The sequence below is a fragment of the Chiroxiphia lanceolata genome, chromosome 1, assembly GCF_009829145.1.
Source record: "Chiroxiphia lanceolata isolate bChiLan1 chromosome 1, bChiLan1.pri, whole genome shotgun sequence".
Classification (NCBI taxonomy): domain Eukaryota; kingdom Metazoa; phylum Chordata; class Aves; order Passeriformes; family Pipridae; genus Chiroxiphia; species Chiroxiphia lanceolata.
Window position 1 is genome coordinate 85,121,228 of NC_045637.1, and position 20,678 is coordinate 85,141,905.

Sequence of the window (20,678 nt, forward strand, 5' to 3'; positions counted from 1 at the left end):
TAACCCTATGAGTATATGCATCAAGAGGTATACCAGGAAATACAAAATTTAATGTCATTGTGAAGAAACCAACTGTGAAGAACACAAAAAGCACACATACAAGTGATTTAATTGAAAAATTATTTTACACACAGGAAGGAAAATGACATTTCTTCATACTGTGGTCACAGTAAGCAGTAACACCAGAAGTTATGAAAAAAATTTGTAAGCTAACCAGCCAAAGATCATACTCATTAAAAATATACAACTAATTTGTCCAGTATTGACAGACAAATATAACCTTTCATAAATTCTTTCATTTAGAGAATTTTCAATTAACAGTGAAAACTAAAAAGTGATTTTGCATGTCCTCCCCCTCCCAATTTGGCTATAATTATTATGGGATTACTTAGCTAAGAGGCTCTGTGATATATATTATTGTCATTTTACAAAGACGACAAATCAAAAATTGTCCTTCTAGCTGCAACTCCAAGCAGCAAAGTTTATTTGGAATATATTTCTAAAAACAACTTTCAACATCAAACATTAAAGGTTCTGTTACAGATGTCGTCCCACAAATGAGCAAGCAGCAAGATGTAAATTTAAAACATACAGTATACTCTTCTTTTACATTAAAGATAAGAGATTATACAGTTAAGCTTCTAGAAACCAATAGGACAAATCAGATTACAACAAAAAGGAAAAAAAAAAAACACAAGAGAATGTTCCTGAGAATTTTAAGATTGCAGTAAAGACTCTCATTTTAAAAAAAGGTCAAGAGACGAGTACTTCAGATAGTAGTTTCAAACCTCTGAGTGACAGACCTGACAGTATGTGGCTCACTTCTAAAGTGTTCACAAGAGAAAACTACAAAAAAGTGATCTTGTTGCAACGAGGATTAAGTATACTAATCACAGCTACCTGCACCTCCCTCCACTGGAATTCCTGCCCTCACCCACTCCCTCTCCCGCTGTACCCACAAAGGTCAACAGAAAGATTTGCAGCCCACTGATTCACATTTACATATTCTGATGTTAGACAAAGGTAAAGCTGTAACTGAAGGATTTTGGAAAGAATTTTTCATCATGTTAGTAAACAAAAGCTCAGCACCTTGCAGATCAAAGAATTTTTAACTAAATATTTTGTTTAGCTATTAAACACAGAAACAAGTCTAAAAAATAATAAAGCAGGAAAAACTTGAACATAACATTGAAGAAATACTCAAAGAACATAGCTGATGTTGTACTTTAACATTTTACTTCATTTAAGTACAGAAAATGTCACCCATCCTATGATTTATAACGTACACAAAATATGTACAGAAAAGAAACCAAATCTCTTTGAAAGATTATCAAATATGTGTATATGTATATAGAACATACACACCTAAAATGTGCAAATTTCTTTTAATGCAAGTTAAACAAAGCATTTGCAGGATAGAGCTGTACAATGATAATGGAAGATAGAGTATTCTACATAATCCTAATGATGTTTCATATCTACAGCCAGTGCAAACTTACAAGGCACAAACTCAATGCTGATGCTGTAGTGTTGTAAGTTACATTCAGGCACATCTCCATTTGCAGTTCTTCAGAAAAAGAGCAATGGAAGTGCTACTTCTGTACTAAACTGCCAGCCTTCTCTTGAAGTTTAAGCACTAAATTGATGTAACCTATATGCTACAGTTACCAGTGGGGTTCTGGGTTAATTTATCACCAGAAAGCCTGTGGCTAAAACATCTGTTATAACCTCCTCACATGTGAAAGTATGCTATTTCCTAAAATACCTCCCATACATTCTCCAAAGACTACATACACCTTGCCAGCCTCAAGACATGGGATCTTACAGGGTATTACTAATGCTTTTTTCTAATTTTAGTGAAACTGCTGCAGAAAGTTTATCCAGATTTAAAAGAACCAAACCAGAAAATAAACCAATTCCAAACAATCCCCCCCAAGAATGGCCAGCAAAACACCTTCTGAGTTACTTGCATTTAACAAACGTCTGTTAAATTGCATAGTGACAGTGTGTAACAGCCAGTAAAGAGTTAAAAACAAAAGCTTGCTGTTTAAGGCAAAATTTTAACACAGCATAGCAGAAAAAGCCAAATACCAGGTCCATCAGTATTTAAGCAAAATATTGGCCCACGCAGTCTTATCCTCAAAGTGTTTTCCTTCCTACTTTCATACCAACCCACATTTGCAGTATGCTTGATTAGCAAATTTTGTTGCATTTTCCTAAATGAAATGAGAGCAATTAGTATGTATGCTGATTGACTAATACCGAAAACACCTGACAAATATGTTCTCTTCCACCCCTCAAAAAAGGGTTTTTTGAGCCTACTGGGAGTTTAAAACTCACTTGTATCCAGATCTAATATACTACCTAAAATGGAACTATTAATTTAAAGCTTTCTAGTATTTATTAGACTTTACCACACCACTTTGCTGTCTCACCCTAAAATTGTATTTCTGTATTATTTTTCAATAGAAGACATTTAATAGACATCTGAGGAAAACAGTACAATACAAAAGCTTAAGGGTCTTTGCAAAGGTATCTTCTATTCCTTCTGCAAAGTAAGAAAGGAGTGATTTTATTGGCATTTATTTGAAGTGCCATCAATAAAGACACAAGAATACTTTTAAAAGAAAAAAAGTTCTAATGCTCCACATGTATCTTTGGTTTAGCCTTCCTGACCAAAATCTTCTGTAAACTTCTTTAACTTCTCCAGGTCCAATTCATTAACTGTTGGTTTTGTGCTAGCTAGCGACCTGAGCATATCAGCCTGTCAGAGAAAAAAAGAATATGCATTAAAAAAACACATTAAAAAGCTCCTATTTACACAAAACAAAGTAAGCTTGAACACTTCTGCACAGAGGCAGAATTTTAACACTGTCAAGACAGACGACAGTTACTGACTTTTCCAATAACAAAATCACAACCTCAGGTTTAGGTTTAAGGCACTCATCCATTCAAGTTTTATTCATCTGTTTTTCCTGATAAGAACTTAGTTCCATTTTTTTTTTTTTGTCAGCTACTATTTTCAACCCTTGTTTACAGCAGATTACAGTGGAAAAGAATCAGATGTCCCCATGTACTCTTCACAGTCCAGCAAGATAGAACAACAGACTGCGATTCATCTCTAGCAAAGTTTTACTGCTCATGACTGGTAATTTCTGTCTCTTCAATTTAGTAAATTTCCTAGATAAATAATTAGATGCTAGAAAATGGAGTTTAGAAAAATCACAGATCTATGAAGTTGAAAGCAGCAGTTAAAACACTGTGAATAAAAAAGGGAAAGAAAACTAATCAAGTCCTAGTTAAAGGCAACTGAAAAAAAGTAGATGCCCAACACCTCATATTACTATAAAATTATGGCTAAATCCAAAAGTTAGTATCATGATTTTCTACACTTGATATTTCTCTCATCAGACCAGAGGTACCCTGCTTAGAAAGAATTAAAGCCTGATCTCTATAAAGACAAGAACCGATTATGGACACTATAGTGCATCAGAGCCCCGGTACCATTAGGAGCACACAAGGAGCTGTTATGTTTAATTCCAGGGAAGACTGATTAAAAATCCACTTAGACCATACAGGTAGAAGTTTTAGGGCAGGCCTGCAGCTGCATACATCCTTTTGTGCTTCCTCAGTATGCAAATAGGCACAGAAAATTCTTTTCTGAAATATAATGAGGGTTATATTTACAAAGCAGTGCCTACTGCTTGAGAGGTTTGTGATCCCCATGAAATACACAGATTTCTTTCATTCATTACAGGACTGTTGGCACACGGGAAACGACAGCAGCATGGATTTGTTATTAAGTGCTTCCCACGAACTTTGTACTTAAATTCAGAATCTGCTTTTGCTGCCCTTGGGGAAAAATGCAGAATAAGTGTCCAGCAATTAAATTTTTTTTCTTAAGCAGTGAACTAAAACTGAAAATTGTCTCAAAATGACATATTTTATTCCCTAGGCCAAAGAAAGTATTTTAATATACACAAAGAAAACAGCTGGAAGAGCTGTATCACCTGTGATGAAGTTTAACCAAAACCACCACTACATCCAAAATCTTCTTACATTTTATTGTTTATGCTTGTATTTATTTCATGGGCAATATTTACCTATGGCACATCATGCCCCAATTTACACTGAATGTAATTTTCCATTTCCCAGTATTAATGCCACAGAGTGATGGGAAGAAAGCATATCATGGTACAGGGACCCCAAAGGTTTTAAATGAATAAAAGTCAAGTGAAAGAACTGTGGAAGAGCCAGATGCTGCCCACGGATGAAAGAACAGCAGCTGCATGCCAGCAGACAGGAACAAAAAGAATTGCTTATCAAGGATAGAGAGCTGGCTTTTCTGTAAGCATGCCATACTGTAGTGCTGTTTATTGAGAATTCAAATATCTGGTTATCTGGTATGTGCAGCATTTCTGTAAACAAACAATTCATCCAATTGTCTTGAAAACCTCTTCACCTTAAAGCCTTTTCAGGGTTCTGCAAAGCAAGAAAGAAAAGCTATAAAGAATACCTACCATGGACACTTGAGGCTCTAGTAATTTATCACCTGGGACCTCCATCCATGACATTTCTGTGGCTTCAGGATCACCTGGAGAGCAAGGGGTGTACAAATCTACCACCGTGTTTGGATTAGACACTGATGGTCCCTTTACCTAAAAATAAGAAAACACTCAGTTTATAGGAGTTATAATTTTAAACACAAAAACCAGCTGAACAGCACCCTGGAGCAAAAACATTTCTTGATTTTATACAGATGGCCTACCCATTGGGAAGATACGTCCTGTGAAAGAAAAATTTTGTAAGAGTATGGGTATCATTCACCTTGAAAACACGAAGCTGCAGATACCTAAATTCACATCAGGCCAAATCCAAAAAGCCACCTCCTCTGAACACCGAGGATTTCTGTGGAAAACTAATATGCCAGGAAATGTAATTGGTGAAGACCACACTTCCTGGTCACTTTGGGAGTTCGTTCATCACCGGTTAACAGCTTTCTAAAGCTTTCTCAGTAATTCTCCCTGAGAGTCCCTCAAGTCAGGAAGCCGGAGAGAGCTTTCCAAAGCATTCCAAAGCTCCCAGCACCTTTTCCGGCACCACGCGAGTAGCGCTCCATAGAGAACAGCGCCACCTAGCGGCACAACACAACACACCCTTTTTTCCCCAGACACATTTGACAGAGCCAAAAAAGACGCACCAGGCATCTGTTCCCTTTCTGCAACACATTATCTGTTACCCACGATTTTGCTTTACGTCATTGTTACCTGAAGCCCCACATATCCACAGGAAAGCAAAGCATATGCAAAGATTGAAGGACAACACACTAACTTGCTATTTTTGACAGAGAGAACTGGATTTGCTATTCCAAAGTGCGTTTAGAGCACGACCCTAGAGAGCAGATTGCAATATTCAAAATGTACTCTGACAAACTTGAATTATAACACAGAGCAAGGAACGATTTACAATTAATTACTAACAATTGAGGAAAGCACTGTTGAACTGAAGCAAGTCATCTGTTATGATAAAAATAATAACATTAAGATTTTGCTTATAAAAATAGGAAATCATCCAATTAAAGTATTAACACAAGTGGAATCAACTTGGCTTATGTCGGAGCCCTCAAAGTACTGCAGTTGTTGGATTTTTTTCCTTCCTTTTTTTTTGAGAATAAAAAGGTAAGATGGAAGAATTCCTTTTGGGTTGCTCTGCAAACTGTGACAACTGAGGTTATTTCATTGCTCCATGGCAATCTGAAACATGCCTCAGATTGTTCCAAATTTGAACAAAATGCTAAAAGGTAACAGCCCTTTAGCCAGAAATGTCACTGTCAGTTAAAGTCAACAACAGATAAATACTTCAGACATCACTGCTTAAGGGAAGAAAGCATCTAGAAAATTCTTGATATATCAAAATAGCTGTTTATTTAACAACAAATACAGCTTACACCACAGTGTTACTGTGAGGTGTCCTCAGAAGATACACTTATTGTCCTCTCACATTCTGGACCATATTGGACTTAAGTGTGTCATTCTCTTTGAATCTTAAGCTGAATGGGCTCATTGGAAGAAACTACATTAAAAAAAAAGAGTCTATCTTCAAAAAAAAGTGCAGCTGTTCAGTTCAGGGCCCTTAACCCTGAATTACTGGTAAAAAACCTGTAATTGTAACTGAGATGACAAAGAACTGCTGCCAACACAAGTTACATGGTACGTATCTTGATAGCTTAGGATCTAAAATTTTTCCTACCACACCTGCTCCTTTAAGGAGTGGCAAATTAAAGCTTCCCTTTACAGCAGCAAACACCTCTGCAGAATACCCTGACCCACCTTCACCTTAGATACATGAATTTCTGTAAAAATCAAAGTTTGCACTGAAAATGTAAACAAAAAATACTTGTAGTTTGGGTCTACTCTAAAAAATACTACAAATGAAAAATATAATTTTATTTAACCAATATACGTATTTCATGTATTTTAACCTCTGTTTATAATCACACTGTTTTTCTTTTTAAGAGTTCAATCATTTACAGAGAACAATTAAGTTTGAGCAGGACCCATATGTGCAAATTCTCTGGGGGAAAGACATTCCCAGATCTAATTGATTTAGATTGGTGGTAAAGAATGCCAACTGGTTCTTTGTCAGATAAAGTTTCTGAGATCCAAATATCATGAAGAAATGTTTCTTAAGTCAGTACACAGCATGTAGAGGTAACTGCAAGATAAGCCAAGCAATATAGTTTGAATAGGCTCTTGGTATGAAACTAACTAATCATAAACTAGTTTCCACATTACAGCATAGTGTCTATAGCATGCTGCACGCTGCCCAAACAATGAAACACAGACCTTGCTCAGTTGTCTTGCCCCTTTACTACTGGCTCAAGTAACACTGATTCAATGTTTTTACCAGAACTTTACAAGAATCTTAATTTTTCGGTTTGAAAAATATGCCAAATAAACAGAATGTGCTTAAGTATAATCCACCTGTTCTCCTGTGTATGAGGGAATACTTTTTTCCCCCCACCATGTTAAGAAACACTTGAGACAGAAAAAGAGCACCTCTAATATTCCCATTTAAGTCAAACTGCAAACTGAATGCTTTTAACATTCTCTAGACATTAAGAGTCATAGCATGAATATTCAGAAACCAGTTCCACCAGATTTATAGCAGGACTAGAGGGAATGTGAGAGATTTTTGATTCCTACTTACTTTTTTAAAGTGAGATGCTGATTGCACTTTTCTAACAGGCTGCATGAGTGCATCACGTACAATGATGCTTATATCTGCACCAGAATAGCCTTCAGTTTTCTTTCCAAGCTCTCGATAATCTGATTCTGTTAGGAGATTTGGAGTTGACCCGAGGTGGAGTTTGAACATTGCAGCCCTGGCATGGTCTTCAGGTAAAGGAATATAAATACGCTTCTCAAACCTGGTTTAAAAAAGTAAAAACAAAGTGTTCCACAGATACTAGCTCACGCAGGTGCACAGTGGAAAGAAGCCTATGCAAATAAGCATATAGTTTGCTCCTAACAATATTAGAAAGAAGTAGTTTCAGTATGATAAACCTTTAAAAAAAAAAATCTAAGGCAAATATTCAACAATCTGTTCTCATAAATAATACTTCAGTTAGTGTAAGCTAACATCCAGAATATAATTGCTTCTGTTTCATTACAAAAATCTTCTCTTCAGACTGAAGTTTTCCCAGATGCTCTCCAGCAGAGTTTGAGTCATAAAAGAAAAAACTGAGATGAAGAAGCCTAAGTGTTGAAGTATATTTGCACAGTTTTCACACTCAAAGAAAGAACTACCTGATAACAAACTGATGAAACAATTTTCTACACTCTCCAACTAAATTAAAGGAAACCTCATAGCTGGAAGCAAATTTGAAGTCGCATTCTCAACGGAGTTGTCAGTAGAAAGTGTTGGTAACTGCAGTTCTTCCTTTGAAGCAGCATCTGTTCTCAGAGTGGGAATTACCTCCCATCAACAAAATAAGAGTGACTCCAAATTCCGTAGAAAATAATTAACCTGACACACATGACAGAGTGGCCTAAATCCATGGAAAAATACTATAATTACAGTCACTGTTGTACAAATCCCTTTAAGTCTTGTGGGCACAGAATGAGAGAACGGTTTGGGTTGAAAGAGACCTTCATCTAGTCCAACCCTCCTGCCATGGGCAGGGACACCTTCCACGACATCAGGTTGCTCAAAGCCCCATCCAGCCCCATCCTGGCCTTGAACACTCCAATGACGGGACATCCACAACTTCTCAGGGCAACCTGTGCCAGTGTTTCATCACCCTTATAGTAAAAAATTTCTTCTTTATGTCCAATCTAAACTTACCCTCTTTCAGTTTTAACCACTGTCCCTTGCCCTGGCACTACAGGTCTTGGAAGAAAAACAACAAACATCTCTCTTTCTAATAATCTCCCTTTATACACTGAAAGGCCACAATAAGGTCTCTCCAGAGAGAACCTTCTCTTTTCCAGGTTGAACAGCCCAAACTCTTTAAGTCTGCCTTCATAGGAGAAGTGTTCTCATCATTTTCACAGCTCCCTTCTGGACCCATTCTATCAGGTCCATGTCTGTCTTGTATCATGGACCTCACAACTGGAATTTCAGGAGTGACTTGAAATTTTAAGCAACATATTGACCTCTAAATCTGTCTCACACAACACTATACTCATACAGGTTAGAAGCGACCTCTGCAGGTCACGTGATCCAACCTCAAATCTAAGTATGGCCAGCTTGAATGAAGTATATAAATAAAAGTCAGCATCAGTCATAAAAAAGCAATGTTTCTTTAGCCTACAAAAATGACCATTATGCAAGCTGTGCCCTCATCTCAACATAATCATATATGTCATATAGCTGTGTTTGTCCTCTGCTTGCTCTGCAGCTCAAAGAAAGATCCAAATAATCAGATACAGATTTGGAAGCTCTTTATCTACAAAACAGCAATTAAAACATGCACTGAAAATCACAAGTTATACCTGACCAATAGAAAACCATGGTGTTTCTGTGTAAGGTTACATTTCCATGAAAGAACTCGAGCTACTCAGCAGTTCATTAACAGTTGAAAAGGAAAGCTCTGCCCCCTCTTGCCCTTCTGAGGTGTGCATTTTCTAACTTGTTCCCCAAGCCCACCAGAAAACCAACAAGCAAGCAGAAAACTCCTCCATTTCTTCAAGCATAATCATCTAACCAAGAAATCAAATAAACTACATGGCCGATATAAGAGTGAACAACCTACCTCTCTAAAGGGGCAAGAGGCTGTTAGTTTGGCTTGGTCCATCTCATGGAACTGAGCTGCAGAACATTAGCCATGGCTGCAAACATGAGCTGGATTACCACCACAAATAGTCTCTGACTGAATCTTCACACCAGTTATGAATTTCACACCATGAAAAAAATTACATCATACCTTCTCCTGATAGCAGAATCCAAAACCCAGGGTATGTTTGTCGCTCCTAAGACCAAGATTCCTTCATTGTCAACACCAACCCCTATATCAGGACAGAAATAATTTCATTGTTTAGATGATAAGCAGAGACTGTTTTAAAAAGTCATCAAAATTTAATGAGGTGGAACTGCAGTTATTTTACTGTTCTCATGCAAGCTACACTTAAAATACGTATCTTAATTCCTCTGTCTGATTCTGAAAACCAAACTTACCTTGCATCTGGACTAGAAATTCTGTTTTTATCCGTCTAGCAGCCTCACTTTCATTTTCACTTCTTGACCCGCAGAGGGAATCTATCTCATCAATGAAGATAATAGAAGGTTTGTTTTCTCTGGCGAGCTGGAACAAGTTTTTCACTAATCTTAAAGAAGGAAACAGCTTCAGTTATCTTAATAATTTTATTAGTTACATCAGTAAAAACACACAACCGTAGTTCCCTCCAGAGAAAGCAAGAAAAAAGAAGTATTAACATAAAGCTATTTAAAGACAAAACATTCTTCCAGCTCCAAGGCTTAGCACTGTACTGAGCAAGATAGCCCAGCATAAAGAGAGATGAAAAAATTTAGAGTGCTCCAGGCATGGTTTTGCAAGAAAAAGTTCTTTTTCAGTTTACATTTCTACATGACAGCCTGGACTATACAAAACCACCACTCTAGACAGATTCAAAGGAAAATGGTTTTCTCTTATTTAACTTAATCAAATTAATTCTAGGGATTTTGTAAGAAATAACTTGTATTTCTACTTTATACGACTTTACTAAATAATTACTATATGACAAGAAACATTGGTTTGCAAAAAAACCCCCACCAACCCCCCCAAAAAAACCCTAAAAATAGAACCCAAAATACTTCCAGCCATATTTCATTCACACATTTTACTAAGTTAAAAAGAAAAACAAATAGGAACATGCTGCAAAATTTTTCACATTACAGCATTAAATCTCAAGTGATAGTCTCAAATGAAGTCAAATAAAATCTAATACCGAGGTAAACTCCAGTTCTGTATTTCTTTTGCAACAGAAGAAAAGCAGCTTAAGGTTTCCAGCTTTTGAGGAAAAAAACCCTCCAGTTCAAACACTTTATGGCCTTTCTTCCTCAATCTATCAACTTTAAATAGCGTTGCTGAGTTGTCTCGCACTTCAAACTATTGAATCATGGTTTTGACAAGTATTCTCATCATTATATGAAGGTACTTTCTGTATAAACCCAGAGCTTTTGATTAATTCAGAGAAGATTTATCAGGGAAGATTCTGGAAGCCTAGATGGACAAATTCTTGCACTTCTAGACTGCAGCCAACACGTCACTTCAGGCTTCCTGGTCTTATTTACATATGACATAGTAACAAACAGTTAGCATAGGGACCCTTGAAATTTCCTTTCATGGTTGCTCTTCTCCTTCAGCTTATTTTTGCAAGTCCCTTATGTCTTTCAGATTTTGTCTGAAATTGGAATGAAGAAAAAAACCCCCTTCATATGGACAAAGGAATGCCACACAGTTGCTGGGACAGATGAGTGGGGAGATGCCAAGAAGCAAAGTAAGCCAGCACTTCAGACTGATAGAGTGTGCAATCACAGCTGAATTCAGAATGGGAATGAGCTCCATGGTGCTCCATAAACCTTCCTGAGCTAGTTTTAAAACTATCTTGAGCCCTGAAGAAAGATCTAGATGCAGCTTCTCAAAATGCAGAACATGATGATACCATTACATGGCACTGCAGCAGGAAACATAGAAACACCTCAAGTTTGTTTCTAAAAAGACAAGATCGTTCCCTCAAATTCAAGTTCTTTACAGCAACTCATCTAGCTCTATATTAATTTCTTGTTGAAAATGTTTTCCTGGACCTCTGGCAACTCCAACTTACTTTTCACTTTCACCTAACCACTTTGAGACTAGGTCAGAGGAAGATACTGAGAAGAAGGTAGAGTTGTTTGCTTCTGTCGCCACAGCTTTTGCTAAATAAGACTTTCCTGTTCCTGGTGGTCCAAATAAGAGAATCCCTCTCCAGGGTGTTCTTTTGCCTGCAAAAGAGAAACCAGCAGTTTTCAAAACACCGTAGAAAGACTGAACCTATTTTCTGATTATGCCCTTCTCATGTACTCTGAGGTTTTCCACATCTACTCATGAAACTTCTGTCAGATGGATCACAATCTCTTTGATAAGAGCTCAGCTCGAGTCTCTGATACATTGGCATAACACACTTCACGGGCCCCAGTGCCAGTCCTGATTGGCCAATAGTAAATAAGTGTAATTCTGACCTGTAAACAGGTGTGGAAATTTAATGGGCAAGATGACTGCTTCTTTAAGTGCTTCTTTGGCACCTTCGAGGCCAGCAACATCACTCCATTTGACATTTGGTCGCTCCATAACAATTGCTCCTATAAGAAAGGATTGTATATGTTAGTGATGCACATATCTTTTCACAACTACAGCAAATTCCACTTGGTAAAAAAGAATAATATAAAAAATATATGCCCATGCCAATACTGAATAAAACCAAGGCATTTCTAAGTAGATATAAACACCAAATTCCAGTAGGCTAATGGATGTTATTTCTACAGAAATCTGTCACATTGTTTTACCAAAATAAAACATGGATAACCAGAATACTTGTGAGTTAGCAGAAGTCCTGCAGGAACCATCTCCTCACTAAACCACAACTGCACTTCCCAAAAAATCTGAAATTTCATTTTAAACAATGTAGCTGCACTAGCTCAGGATGTGTAAGATTCTCCAGCAGATGAAGTAACTTGTTTGGTATCTCCAGATGTGCAGCAAACAATTGGACTACCTAATGGTGATGAAGTTTGAGAGCTAGGGCTGAAAGCGTTAGAAAGGTTATATGGAGCCTGCTTAGCTGCAGAAGTATCTTCTTAGTCAAGCCATGTTCTCTCAAAAGTTTATCACCAAGTCTCATCTTCTTCAATCAGTGAGTTCAGCCAATTGAGCCATAATTTAGCCTTCTCTTCAGACTTCAGATTGGTTAGTCTGACATGCTAAGAATTATTTTGTTTCTACTACTTCTGGATGGAAAAACTTGGAACTCAGATAGTAATTGAATATTAGATCCTGTAATCCTAGCCAAGGCAAATCCAAAAGATAAGAGAAATTTTCACATGAACAAATGCCAAACAATCCAATGCTTATCTAAGTATTCAAACACAATGAAAGTTTTGGTTGTCCTAATTCTCTACAAGGGGCTTTCTGTAATTTCACAATTGGCTTTCACCACGTATTTTCTCAGCATTTTCATCTCATGCCTTCAGAGCTCTGTGAAGTAATTTAAGGCTTTTTTATTTCTATGGGACTGAAAATTTACTGTTACTCACTGGTTAATGAATAAAGCAAATAAAGGAGAGTTTTTCCTTTGCTGCATTCCTTCTCTGTAAGACTGATATGAATAATTTCTGTTAACAACTGCAGCTATTAAGAGTTTGGAAATTAGAGTCCAAAACCAACAACATATCGTTTAAGATGCTAAAAATGTTAGAGAAAGTTAACTGTGAACTGTCTTAGCTTGCAATCTATATACTGGAATTAATTCAACCACCCACTTTCAATGCATTCAATTCTTTTGCTAGGTTGATTACATCTCAGTTTTTCTTAAACAAAACTATGGGCTCCATCATTAAAACAATTATCAGAACAAGTAACAGTTCCGATTGGAACAAGAGATTATTTCAAAGTAAAAATATCAGTGATCTAGACCAGACATACCATGGCAACTGAAATCACTGCACTGTAAGAGATCCCCTGTACCACGACAGAAATGGAGCTGGAACAGTAGGCTTCCTAATTTTGTAGGTGTAAATGAACAGCTGGAAGATTAAGCAATAGAGTGCAAAAGGCCTTTAAACTTCTAAACAAGAGTAATGACAATAGACCCCCAACTATTATCCAGTCTGAGTGTCACCTGGTCACTTCTTCCACCATAAGTTACTATCATAATTAAAATCTAAATAGTCACAAATATGGGAAAGTTCCATAAGGCAAACTCAGCTAGGAGTAACAAGGAAGCAAAATTAAATACATGAAATTTCTGTGGCTGTTATAGGAAATAAAATGAAAATGAGTAGTCTGAAGACAACGCAGGGCTTGTACCTTGTTATCTGAGTAACACCTGTGTTAAGTTTAAAGGTACCTCAGACTTTCAAGCAATCAAACATACAAGCAAGGTGGTTGTCATTTTATAGAAAGTATCAAGGAAGTGCCGGGTGCAGGAAACTATTCTTGAAATAGGACCTGAAGGTCAGATTCATGTAGGAAGAAACAAAGTCTTTATAGTGAGAAACAGGATAAGAGTCCAGTGCTCAGCAATTTTCTGTCATTTTTAAAAAAATAGGAAACTGTCCCATATAACTGTGCATAACATTAAATAAGTGTGTATGAAGTAGAAGCAGCATGGGACAGTTTCTGAAAAACAGGAGAACAATGAGGTTTCTTCAGATCCATAAGCACCTTCTGTCAGGGGAGCTCTGAACAGTTCTTCACCACTAAAGGCTAATAAATATGAAAAAATCCTCCTTTTTACTGTGCACAAAACTACTGGTGGCTGCTATACATTGCATCACTAACTGTATTCTGAATTTCAGCTCGAAACTCCAAACTATTATGCTACTTAGTTGTGAGAGCATCATCACTGCATATGAGACAATGCTGCCCATTATTATAAATGGGAAATAATCCATGTTCTTTACCCCTAAACTTGAGCACAAGCTTTTTTTTTGTGAAAACAGTCCTGCTTACACTAAGTGTTTGTATGATGTTCATTACTTTAGCCCTAGGCAATACTTCAATGTACTTAAGAGTAAAAAAATACTGATTCAGTTTAGCCTATAGCTATCTGGGATTTTGCAACTTCTCCTGCCGGAAAATGCTGTCCGGAAAGATGGTACAATTTTAACATGAAGCACAGGGTACAGGAGATACATTTCAATATAGTCACTGTATAAATTCATGGCACACAAGCTCATACTTCCAGAAAGACTATGCTTTTGAACGTGTTGAGCATACTAGTTGAGCCACTTACAGACATTAAAGTTAACCCATAACATTTAGATGGCAAAAATGCAGGAACTTGCTTGACTGAAGTCACTCCTATTTAAAGAAAAAGATGCTTCAAATTACCTTGAAGTTGATTCTGTAGCTTCTTTTTTTCAGGATCCTCTGATTCCCCTTCCCCATCACTGTCATTCCTGATATGGAAACAAGGAAAAAAAATTTGAAATACAGTAAGAGAGACTGCTGTCTTTGGGTAAAAATCACAATGCAAAAAGCAGAAAAAACACCAGGCTGAGGAAGGAATGAAATAAATGTTGAGATGCTTCTAGACCTCTATAAGTTTACATGATTGTACTCCTGCTTTTGTACACTTTCCTAAACTTTTTCTACAATTTTCTAATTCACCCTCCTTGTCTTTTCAACTTCCTCTTATGGGTCTGAGCCCTCTTAACACACTTCTACATGCTTTGAGCCAGCCCTCAGGAAACAAAACTCTCATATCCAGCAACACAGAAGCAATAAAAAGGTTTATTTGTAGACATTGGGCAAAAGTGACAATCTGGAGTTGCAACACGACTTGGCCAATAACACCTAGTACTATGAAACCCTACACTGTCATCAGAGCAAAGGATAGTGGAAATTAAAGAAGGAAAAAAGAGACTAGATAGTGAACAAGTGGAGTGCAGGTCATGAAAATACATGTAGCCTCTGTGGTATTACCAATTCTTTCTAAAAATAAAACAGCAGGACACAGTACAGCTCAAAAAATGAAACTGATGAGATGAAAGAGTGACATTTTAAGAGACAACTAAGCAACTTTAGCTGTTCAGGACTGCTAAAAGGGCAGCCCCACCAGAAGCTATCATCCTGAAATTTTCCTCTCTCCTATAACAGCAATAGCAAGAGCAAAAGAGGCTGGGCTTGTTTGGGTGGCTCTGCTTGTTCAACTCTCTGATATGCAAAGTGAGAAACAAATCTCATAAAAGGAAACTAGCAGAGAGACCAGGCAGCAACAAGACATTACAGTGATTCAGCCCATCTTACAGAACTTTACCCCACATAGAACTTTTCACCTCTTATCAAGTGTGAGAAAGATCAAACTCAGTAAGTCCAGTAATCACCAGTCTGAATTTATTTTCTAGTTAGTAAGTATTTAAATGCTGAAAAACTTTAAAGGTCATTGGGCTCATTGCCATTAAATCCAATAATCATTGGATTCAGCTTTCATTCTTCAGTGAATTTCCTATGCAAATGTTCACATATTTTAGTAAACAAGCACAGAAATGCCTGTGATGGTAATTCGTGGTATTTTTATTAGCCCACTGTATTTCAGCACAGTCATCACCTGAAGCATTTCAAAAACACTACTCAGAATGATCTTTCAATAGTTGAATTTTAGAATAAGCTGAGTTCAGGAAGTATTTTGCTTTACCTTCTCCAAAAACATACCCTTTTGCATCAGTAGGACCAGACTCTTTAACTGGTTTTGGTGCAGTTTTTTCTCTCTTTTTCAGATATTCTTTCAGCTTTTCTGCTCTGTCCAAGTATTCTGTACATTTCATTCTAATGCTTTGTTTTGCTTTATCACCCTGTGCTTCATCTAAAAGTTTGAAGAGAAACAATTCTTAGTTAACAGCAAAACACATGTGCATCACCAGAAAACAAGACAAAATCTCTGTCTTCTTTATATCTTATCAATATAGTTCTCTGAGGGCTCACCACATAACCAAATACCTCAACTACTTATTTTTCCACTATGCCATGGAAAGAAGTGACAGGAAGGATGTATCACATAACAGAAATCAAATATACACCTGAACATTGTTTTGGCTTAAAATTTGACTGTAAAGGATTAAGGATAACGGCACTGGAAGCTTTTGTGTCAGCCCTTCAAGCTGCTGGACACTGCCTTAATAACTGATTTTCTAAAATAGCTCATCAAGATGTTGCTTGTGCTAAGCAATTTTTATTGAGAAGCATACTTGATTTTTCCACTGCCTGCTAATTTTAAAAGATAAAGAAAAAAATTACATAAAATATCTGAAAGAATTAGGTGTGTTTAAACAGCCACACTGTTCTCGTAGTCACTATTACAATATTTCAAATCAGCAATCAACATTTAACATCAGGTTTACGTGTTAAGTTTCCAAAAGTATATCAGTATTGTTAAAAGAAAGTGATATTCTGAGAAAGTCTATAGGACATAAATGGATAAGAAGTGATAAACACAAATTATCATAATAATAAAGGACTATAAAGAAACTATAAAGAAAATAGTGGGTTTTTCCAAATCATGGAGATCTTTAAGTGCACTTACGTCAGGCAAGCAACCCTAATCCACTTAGATTAGGGCTGTACCTACATTAAGAAGGCTCACTCCTTGCATACAAGCACTGGACACGGCACAAAATGTTACACAAAAGTGTGAAAAGGCATAAAATAATGAGAATATGGAAACCTGAAGAAAAGTTATAACATACAAATCCATCTCATACATTTTCTTGGCCAAGATGAACAGCAAGACCATGACATTAAGGAGTAAAAAATGCCATCAGAGGGACTGTAGAAAGGCAAGTGGCATGAGTTAAAAGGAGCAAAAACCACTCTGTAGATACAGCAAAGACTTCGTGGGTAACATGGACTTCAGTACAACAGAAATGTAGGGATCCCTGCACTTATTGTCACATTTCCTCGTGCAGTGGCCAGCTTGAAACACTGCTACAAAAGTCCAGAAGAGAGACAGCAAATAGCTGCCTTCTGTCTTAAAAAAACCCCAAAACAAAACACAAGTAAAAAATAATCCAATTTCTTTCAAGAATGGAGCAAGCACACAACACAGGAAAGGCAAAAGCTGAAAAATATACGTCAGCCAAACTACAATTAGCAAGTATCAACTGTTGATGAGAGTAAAAATTTAAATACTGATGTTAACATACGAGGTTACTCTTGTGCAATCTGACTACTAAACTTCACTTAATCATCCAACACATTACACTTACATTTTACAACGTGGAGAAAATACTGCACAGCATGTTGGTACAAGCGGAAGGCTTCCTCATAGTTTCCTGCTTTATCTTCTTGTGCTGCCCTGCTAGCGAGGTCTATTGCTTTCTGTAACACAAACAAGTAATTAAGTGCTGTGCAAAAGCAGTTTGCACCATCGGAGACGCTTTAAGCTGTTACCCTGTTTTTTGATGGCGAGTTTTCCTGCTTCTCAACATTTACCCCCAAAAGTTGAAGGCAACTGATTACAAGTCTTATGTGCTGTATTGTACATGACATAATATTTCTATCCTTTTATGAACAGCAATTTACTAGCACACAAAAAAGCGTAGAGAACATATCCAAATCTCAAGCATCAAAAGCATTCTGTGAGCAGTTATGAGCAGATTTTTAATTTATTTGTTCAAACAGATCTGTGATTTAAGCTACCATATTGCACACACCGGCCAGTCGACTTATTGCTATCACCGCTATTTCATTGCTCTTAAGTGCTTATTACTTTTTATTACACTTCCTTCCTTGGAATGCCAATACCACTTTAGGACAATTAAAACTCTATGTCTTAACCACTCCTTCACATGAGTTAAAAAAAAAAGCAGTTGGTTAGCCGGAGATAACCAACTCCAAATAAATCTTCTCTAGCCCCTCACCTATTTTTTCACATTCAATTGCTTTGCTAAGCATTGTTAGTATGCTCAGGATGACTAATGTCAGAGATCAAGGTGGAGAGCTTCAACTGCAGCAAGGATTTTCCACCAGACATTCCAGTACAGATACTCTTGCCACTATCCAGACACTCTGCTGTGTTTCAGGCAAAATAAAGCTGGTAAACAACCGACATGAGAGAAACAACAAAATCTCTCATTCTATTGCTTTGCATTGCTGTCTTGGAAGCAAACATCATCTCAACAGATCTGAAGCTGAAATCAAAGGTATTTAAAACCAATGAACCAATAAAGTAGACTATATGGTTCTGTTGTGGCAAGTGTTGGGACACACTGTAAGCATCTGTTTCTGTGGAACAGGATTTATTCTTTCCTTTTTGGAGAAGCCAGGAGCTGATAAGCAGTTTCCCAGGTACGAATGGGCAGTCCTGTCCTTGGGGCTCATTTTGTGCTGGCTCCCTTAGGCCCCTCTAAGCACCATTCAAATCTAGCAAAAGAGCAAAAATTAACCCAGACCAGAAGTTTCTTTCTTCATAAGTCCCTTCAGTGACTTCAGTTACTATGGGGCAGCCAAGTGACTCCTGGATGCAGTACAACAAAGACAATGATATACATGGCACTAAATCCAAGGAATAAATGGCAAAAATCACCTGCTAAAACAGAACTGTGACAAAACAGGGCATGTTGCAGACCTACTCCTCTGAAAAAGTCTACATCATGTATTGCCTGGTTTTGTAAACAGCCAAAGACGATTACCTGGCTATTAGATTCTCAGCTCTAATACTTCCTTACATGAGCTGCACAGGAAGCTGAACATGAGCCAGCAGTATGCCTAGGTCACCAAGAAGGCCCATGGCATCCTGGCCTGGATCAGGAACAGTGTGGTCAGCAGGACCAGGGAAGTGATTCTTCCCCTGCACTTAGTGCTAGTGAGGCCACAGTTGGAGTACTGTGTCCAGTTCTGGGCCCCTCAGTTCAGGAAGGATATTGAGGTGCTGGAGCAGGTCCAGAGAAGAGCAACAAGGCTGGTGAAGGGACACGAGCACAAGTCCTATGAGGACACGAGCACAAGTCCTATGAGGAGAGGCTGAGGGAGCTGGGGTTGTTCAGCCTGGAGAAGAGGAGGCTCAGGGGAGACTTCATCACTCTCTACAACTACCTGAAAAGAGGTTGTAGCTGGATGGGTGTCAGTCCCCTCTCCCAGGCAACCAGCAGCAGGACAAGAGGGCATGGTCTTAAGCTCTGCCAGGGGAAGTTCAGGTTGGATATTAGGAAGAAATTTTTTACGGAGACAGTAATCAGACACTGGAATGGGCTGCCCAGGGAGGTGGTGGATTCACTGTCCCCTGAGATTTTTAAGATGAGACTGGCACTCAGTGCCATGGTCTAATAACCACAGCAGTGTTGGATCAAGGGTTGGATTTGACGATCTTGGAGGTCTTTTCCAATCAGGTTGATTCTGTGATTCTGTGATTCTAAGAACACCACTGCTATCAAACAGAAAATCATTATTAGAAAGTCCTATGAATTAGGGCATAGATGACCAGCTTTAACTATCCCTAAGGCACAAACCACATTCATCAGGTCATAGTTTGATAGTTTGATGAACATCACCCTCAGAAAGAATGTCAGCCTTAACAGGTGTCATCCCCCTTCTGCTTATTCTAGACTCTGCAATATATCCTCTGCTTTGCCAGTATAAACATTACACTGCCCGTGTAAACACTGCACACGGAAATGATCACGGTTCAAACAGCTGAAGAGAAAAGAGACTGTTCTGAACACAGGTCACTTCTGGATCTGTTTTGCCGGCCTGCCGCAGCACCGATTACACAGGTCCGACTGAGGGTTAACACAAGCAGAAAACGGAGCAGGCAAGGGCTTCCTACAGCAAGAAACACAAGCCAAACTATGCGTCCAGACCACAAGAGGCAACAGCGCTTCCCAGACGGGCATTAGGCATGGAGTCCCGCAGGGCTGGTGCTCGCTGGGACGCCCTCCCGGGGAGGTCAGGGACCCCCTCCCGGGGTCTCAATCCCGGTGCCGATGAGTGGTGTGACCCTGCGGGCTCTGCCGCGCCGAGCCCCGAGCCCACTTCCCACCACACGCCCCTGGCTGCGGCTGCCTGCGGCTCTCCCGACGGTGTCCTCGGCCCGGCGGGCAGGCGGCGTTCGCGTTCCCTGTGACGCCGCTCCGCCCGCACGACAGCCCCGGCCGCGCTCCTTCCTGCCCGCCGCCCCCGGCCCGCCCTGCCCCAGGTAGGGCCGGCGCCGCTGTACCTGCAGGTTGCCGGTGTTGCCCGCCATGGCGGAGCGGCAGAGGGGCGGAGGCCGGAGCAGGGAGCGCAGGCCCGCGGCTCAGCCGTCGCAGCGCCCCCGGCCCGGGAACGGGAACCGAAACCGCGGCCTCCGCCCGCCCTTCCGCACCCCGCGCCACGCCGCCCCCCTTCCGCTTCCGGGCACGCCCCGCGCCCCGCCAGCGAGTCGCTAACCAGGCCTGGGAGTGACCCGCGCAGCCCCTCGTAGTCGTCGGTGTTCCCTGGTGTT

General features: G+C 39.0%; 1 protein-coding gene across 1 annotated transcript; it reads right to left on the bottom strand.

Annotated features, from left to right (window-relative positions):
• Nucleotides 1–305: 305 nt before the first annotated feature.
• VPS4B (vacuolar protein sorting 4 homolog B) lies at nt 306–20,573 on the bottom strand. Its single transcript, XM_032702078.1, has 11 exons — nt 20,412–20,573; nt 17,464–17,575; nt 15,914–16,064; nt 14,591–14,658; nt 11,722–11,841; nt 11,328–11,484; nt 9,679–9,827; nt 9,428–9,509; nt 7,210–7,429; nt 4,521–4,658; nt 306–2,764 (listed from the first exon to the last, which is right to left on the bottom strand). Exons 1-11 carry the CDS (start codon nt 20,436–20,438, stop codon nt 2,663–2,665), a joined length of 1,326 nt encoding a protein of 441 aa, XP_032557969.1. The 5' UTR covers nt 20,439–20,573; the 3' UTR covers nt 306–2,662.
• Between the last annotated feature and the right edge of the window lie 105 nt (nt 20,574–20,678).